We start from the raw sequence: 6,443 nt of genomic DNA on the forward strand, positions 1-6,443 counted from the left end.
CTCTTCTATTCTACTTCCGCACCTGTCCATCATGGAATCTGTTCACCTGGCACTGAAGACACACCTCATCCTTGAGCAATACTCGCACAGTCCACATCATGCTTGTCCTTTTGTCAACCGCTCCTTTCTCCACTTTTTTCCGTTTATTGCTTCTTCCCTCGTCGTCAGCTCGCCCTGCAGCTCTAACACTGACAACAAGACATCCAGGACTCTAGCATCAGGACCATGGACTGACAACACTGGGGGAGCACAGCAGAAATGGGGAAATCAGGGCTTCTGCTAAGGCTAAATTCTTTGGGATTCTAGGGACCCCTTCTTCAGATTTTTAAGGGGTCCCTGTTCTTTGCCCAAATTTGAAGGGGACCCCATCGACGAAAACTGAAGGGGTCCTCCGAACTTTTAATGCGTACTGTACGCAATTTTTTGCGTAAGCAGAAGACCTGACATAGGTGTGAATCATTCAACACATGAGAAACCAAAAACATGAAACTTTTCTGAAACAGCCCTGTTTTTCCTGTTTGCCTTGTGACCTACACGGCGAACTCTCCCAAGCAGTTCAGCGAACCTGTTTGGCTCTTGTTTACCATTTTAGAACCAGTTTTAAAAATTCGTGTGATTTTTTGTTTTACATCATGGCTGTGAAATTTACAGAGGCTCTTTCAAATCTGAGCGAGGTGCATGCAGTTCATTTGAGTTGCTGAACTTTGGAATTTATACAAAGGACAAGCAAGTAAATTGGGGAGTGAAGCTGTATTAGCTGTGTTAAAGACGGTCTGACTGCCTGAGCCAATCAGAGGTTATGTGCTATCAACCTGGGCTCAATAACAAGGCTTATGATACTGCACACAGACTCATGCAACTATACATGTCTGTGAGCAATTGCCTCTATACAAACAATTATTATTGTTGTCCAGCACTGGCTCACTGTCATTCAACAGCAGGACTTTTAGGACTGTGAGACCAAACAGAGTTGGCCTACAAAATACCTGATAGCCAGGAGACCAAACAGTGGTAACGCTGCCTACACAAGAGAAAGAACAAAGTGATAGCTGTAAAATGGTTAGACAAGAAAGAAGTGGTGGCACTGACAATACACAAGCCCTAGATGTTGAAGACTAGGTCCACACAGAAAGCAAGAAAACGACCGTGGGTATTGCAGATTACAACACACACAATGGGGTGTGTGGACCACAGTGACCAAATGATGGCATGCATGTCACCGCACAAACACCCTCAGATGGTGGAAGCACTGCTAGTGACTTTCATCTGACACTTTTTGGAGCCAATCAAAGCCATGCAGTGTCATGTTTGCTATGCAAGGAGGAAAGCTACAGGCGCAGACATAAATCTCCAAGCTCTCCTTGAGTTTGTCATTGTGTTTTTTATAACTGGGATGTCATGGCTAAAAATGCCCTCAGGCTTATAGCCATTAAATAAAATGTTCAAGTGTTATGTTTTGTGGTCTTGCGTCAATTTGGATAAAAGTGTTGGAACTGCATTTTCTTCCTTTTCTGGTTTGCAACAGGACTGTATATAGCATTATAACTGCTTGGATCTATTTGCTGGATTCCACTCCACTGTGCTTCATTCACTTCAGCAGCTACCTTGAGCTACAGTGAATAAACTGAGCGATCACCTTTAGCAGTTTCATGATAAAATTTCTTCATATTCTCAAGATTACTAAATATCTTGCCAGTATTCTCCTGATGTCACTAACCTTATTCTCTGGAGTCGTTACAGTTAAATCTACAGTTATCGCCCTTTACTGCCAACACAGAGAGTCCTTGGATTGTTCTTCGTTCTACATCTTTGTTACTATATTGAGATTTTATCCAGTCCCCTTTGGGTGAGAAAATGCTCTTTATGAATTCCCGCTTATTATTACAGTCGGACCTCGATAAGTCGAACTCAAAGGGACCCGAAAAAAATTTGACTTACGGAGTTTTCGAGTTAGGGAAAATGGCATAATAGGCGCAGGTATTTGGCCAGGAACTAACAATTAATTCGATATAGGGAGGTTTTCGACTTAGGGAAGGTCGACTTACCGAGGTCCGACTGTATAAGCAAAGCTGTACCATACCAAAAATACTATGTACATGACAATGGGAGCTTTATAGAGGAAACCTAACCATGTATTGTTAGTATCTTTCTGTATATATTTCAGACATTCTACATTATGTTTTGTGACATCTTAAGTGCATTTATTTCCTTGTGAACTATAACTGCGAACCAAGCAGTGTTTACAGCCTTGATTTCTATTGATAATACAACATTCAGAATTTTTCCAAACTCACTTTATCTTTTTGAGCATATGCAACATTAATCTGTGTGTGCTTAGATTCTTCATGGATCAGTCCACATGTATTTCTGACAAATAAACTAGGTTTTTGTGGTGATAGGACCCAATTTGGTATGGTAGCCTACTCCAAAACACACCCACATCTTGACCACACTAGTTCTTGTCACTTGATACCCAGAAGCGTTATTAAAACCCATGATAAAGAAGGTAATGTCTAGGCATCCACAAGAATGACATAAATATCTCTCACTAATCCTGTCTGCCTGCCGAGAGACAGTGAATGAAAGCAATGGTTTCTTGCCATTTAAATTCCTCTATGGAAGATGCAATGAGGCTGCCTCAGTCTCTTAGTATCAATGTGGACCTACCAGAAATAGAAGAAAGTAAAACTGAAAAGCCACAAAATTGCATTTCCAATGCCAATGGGATTATTCTAGTGGATGTGCATGCCAACCTGGTCACAGAACAAGCCACCTCAAAGAATGCAGCATCAATTTTCTGTGAAACACATGCGTTAGAATGAAAGAAAATATTGAAACTTTTCTGTTAGCCAGAGTCAAGTAGATACACCTTTTAACCCTAAAGGAATCCTTTGGTATTATCGACTACACTCCAGAAGACATCAGCCTATGATTATAAGACACCAAAAAACCCTTGATTTAGCATTTCCAAGTGACACAACACCTGCAGTTACACTTGCATAAAAAACCAAATGTTCAGTCCATATAGCATTGCCATAACCACGATATCATAATTGTGGAAGCAACTTTAAGTCCATGAATATCTGGTAAAGAATGTAATTAACCATCTGATCTGTGACAAATGGTGCAAGACAAAAGGATAATCTAAATGGTGGAAACTTTGTGTGAACACCGAATCCATTTGGTGCCACTTTTCATTATTTTTCTTATTTTTTGGAATATCGACACTAGCTTTGATGGAACTATCATATAAATTGCATGCTTCTTCTATAAAGCATTTCATTGTGTAATACATATATAAAACAGGCTTTCAATATGTACATTAGTACATATTTACTAATTAATGTAGAACAATTGCATTCAGTGTGCTTGAAAGTTTAAGTGTTTCTGATCAAGTCTACTGTGTAATGCTATATTTGACCATAAAATATGCTCATAATGTCATAATATGATTTTAATTACAGTCAAATCTTGCTACTATGCCACCTCGCTACTATGCCACTCTCGGTATTATACCACTTTTGCTCGGTCCGGACTATAAATTCAATGCAAAATAAATTTACTATGCCACCACCTACTCTCGCTACTATGCCACCTGCAGAGGAAAAGGTGCACGAGAACGAGGAGATCAAGCTGTCTGACTTTCTCAAAGCAGACGAGTGCCTCACAACTGGCGGGTCTTTCACGATGGAGGAGATTGCGGAGGAGATACTGTGCAGTGAGGAGCCGATGGAAAGCGAAGAGGACGAGATCGAGGAGGAAATTGTTCCGATCGAGGAAGCCCAGCGCACTTGGAGCACCATCCGGAAGTTCTTACAACAGAGAAGTGGGAAGCACGGTGTGATGCAAGCGTGCGATTTACTAGACAACGAGATGTACAAGATCCACCGAAAGAACATGCGCCAGCCGACGATTCTTGTGAGCTTTGGACTGACGGGTAACTTCAGCAAATAAAGCCGTTTTTACGAACCCTCACTACTATGCCACTTTTGCTCGGTCCCGGCGGGTGGCATAGTAGCGAGATTTGACTGTATTAACAGTAATAGTAATTCGTTTTTTTAATTACTAGTTAACTAAGTTTCTTAGAGACCAATATGATTTACCTTACCTTTATCTTCTATTGCAATGAACCAGACACCTGAATCAATATAGACTGAATATAAACCTTTCAAGAACATCTATTGAATAATTTAAAACTGTGAGTTGCAGTTTGAGGCTATGGAGAAAACAGAACAGATTTTGCAGTTGTAATACTGGTTTTTAGCATTTGATAGAGAAATACTGCACGATACTGCACCTCTCTATCCTTGTCAATGGTGGCTCTCTCAAAAAGCTGTCCAAGAAAACTTTGACACTCAGCAGGATGGTTCAGAAACATTTTCACAGTTGCAGACAATAGTTCAATCTTCACATCTCTGTCTTTAATTTCATCAAAATTCTCCACATGATCACGAAGCAGCAGGACAGCCTCTGACAAGTTCTTACCATGCTCTCCAACTAAAAACAACAGAGCTGCTTTGCTGGCATCACTGGATATAAGGTGACTGTGTTGGCAGATGTTTAGGATTAATGACTCCCAAAATGATTTGTCTTTGATATCCAGATCCTGTAGCACCTTGACAGAATTAGAAAAGACATGAGGGGTGGAACTCTGTACTAGACTAATGAATTTAGTTTGACAGTCTTGTGAAAAAACATTTTTTGTGTGAAGTATTCTTCCAAGGGCAAGCATGGCTTCTAATGAGACATCTGATGATGCATCAACACAATAGAGTGCTAACTCATCCATGATGGCATGGCCATTGTCTTCAGTTACTAGTTGTGGCAAAAGACGGATTTTTGCGGTTTTAAGGTAGACGGGCTCTTTGTTACGACAAAAAAATGACTGAAAGCTATCACAGAAATGGTGGACAGAATCTGGAGCTGCAGATACCAGTTCAACAAGAGTGTACATTAACTCTGTGTTACCAGAGCCCAGATGACCAACGATGGAGGAACAAGCACGCTTGAAGACCTCAGACTGAAGATGAGGCATATCTTCAAGGAAATGAAGGAAAAGCTGGAGACACACTACCATCACAGTAGGGCTATTGTGTTCAAGGCAAAAGTCCATGACATTCATCATATCAAACAGCTCATCTTCTGACTCTGGCTTGTACTTTTTCAATATCTCCAGAATCTTGATCTGCATCCATGTTGGAAACATCTGCAATTTGCTAAGTATGTAGTGGGTAATCTTCTGGTTAATGACCACCCCACCTTCATCCATCAGAATTTCATCCAGTGCACAAATGCAGTTGACAACCACAATAGGATCTGAGTCTCGAATCATATCATATAAAGTATGGACAAAACCTCCATCTTGCACAGCAGAGGCAGACAGCTGATGAAGTTTTATGCATGCCAGGACAGCTGCTCGGCGGACATAAGCACTTTTGTCCAACAGGCCTGCCTTAACTGCAGGTTCCAGGTGCTCGATGACCGAATCTTGCTGAAGGGATGACAGTGTCTTCAAGGCCAGGCCTCGCACCATAGGGTTGCCATCTGCACAGTCCTGCACCAGTGTGTTGATGGCCAAAAGCACCATTTCACTGTTTTTTGAGCTGTGCTGCGCCAAAATTTCTCCACATGCCTTCTTCACACACAGATCTGGGTGTGCTGTCAGTTTTACCATGCTAGGAAGCAAATCAGTCAAATCTTCACTTTGGCTCGATAAGTTGAAAACCTGCATCATGAAAGATAAGACAAGACATTCAAACGTGGAAAAGAACAAGGGGGAAAAAAAGATCAAAACAGTTACTCAAATATAATTGAGCCTTATGATGATTTTACTGGTTGTTAAAACCGGTTATCTAGCATGGCATGTTATATATATATAAAACCATAACATGATATTTACGTCAGGAAAAGACATTTTAAAAAACAGATATACTAAATCGCTAGAGAAAACACTTTTAAGCACAGTCATGAGTATACAGACAATTTTCTTTTCAAAATCTGAAAGACCTTATAAGACTACTTCTAATTTAGAAAGCGCTGCTACGCGCATTTAAAAAAGCAACCAGTCGACAATAAAAACTTGAAAAAAAATAAAATATTGAACAAATATTCTTTAACCTTTGTAAGGACTGCACGATGCTGATAATAATCTCCTAATATTTGCGGATCCTCTAACTGTCTACCTAAAAATGTTATTTCCCTGCTCAACATTCTCGCCATTTTGAACAGGTTGATGACGCCACGTAACTTAGAAGGGCAAACTACTCCTTTTAAATCCACAAAAGAATGCTATGCAGAGTAGTCTCCTTTACTCTGATTTCTCCCTTTTACGAGACTGCATCCAAACGTGCAGGCATCCGCGACAAAAGAAAGGATGTCTAATCATCATGATTTAAATGCAAAGAATCAAACAAGATATTCCTTGTATCAGCGTATATTCATAT

General features: G+C 40.4%; 1 protein-coding gene across 1 annotated transcript; it reads right to left on the reverse strand.

The window, feature by feature from the left end:
- Nucleotides 1-314: 314 nt before the first annotated feature.
- Nucleotides 315-6,240, reverse strand: LOC112566480 (AP-4 complex subunit beta-1-like). Its single transcript, XM_025242689.1, has 2 exons — nt 6,118-6,240; nt 315-5,725 (listed from the first exon to the last, which is right to left on the reverse strand). The coding sequence occupies exons 1-2, from the start codon at nt 6,217-6,219 to the stop codon at nt 4,217-4,219; spliced, it is 1,611 nt and encodes a 536-aa protein (XP_025098474.1). The 5' UTR covers nt 6,220-6,240; the 3' UTR covers nt 315-4,216.
- Nucleotides 6,241-6,443: the final 203 nt, after the last annotated feature.

Source organism: Pomacea canaliculata, linkage group LG6 (assembly GCF_003073045.1).
Source record: "Pomacea canaliculata isolate SZHN2017 linkage group LG6, ASM307304v1, whole genome shotgun sequence".
In the NCBI taxonomy this organism is placed as follows: Eukaryota; Metazoa; Mollusca; class Gastropoda; order Architaenioglossa; family Ampullariidae; genus Pomacea; species Pomacea canaliculata.

What these genes read in the sequence shown, in the direction of transcription:
- LOC112566480 (XM_025242689.1), bottom strand. Translation starts at nt 6,219, where the DNA reads ATGGCGAGAATGTTGAGCAGGGAAATAACATTTTTAGGTAGACAGTTA. An exon ending in ATCGTGCAGTCCTTACAAAG is followed by an intron (nt 5,726 to 6,117) that starts GTTAAAGAATAT and finishes TTCATGATGCAG; the next exon opens with GTTTTCAACTTATCGAGCCA.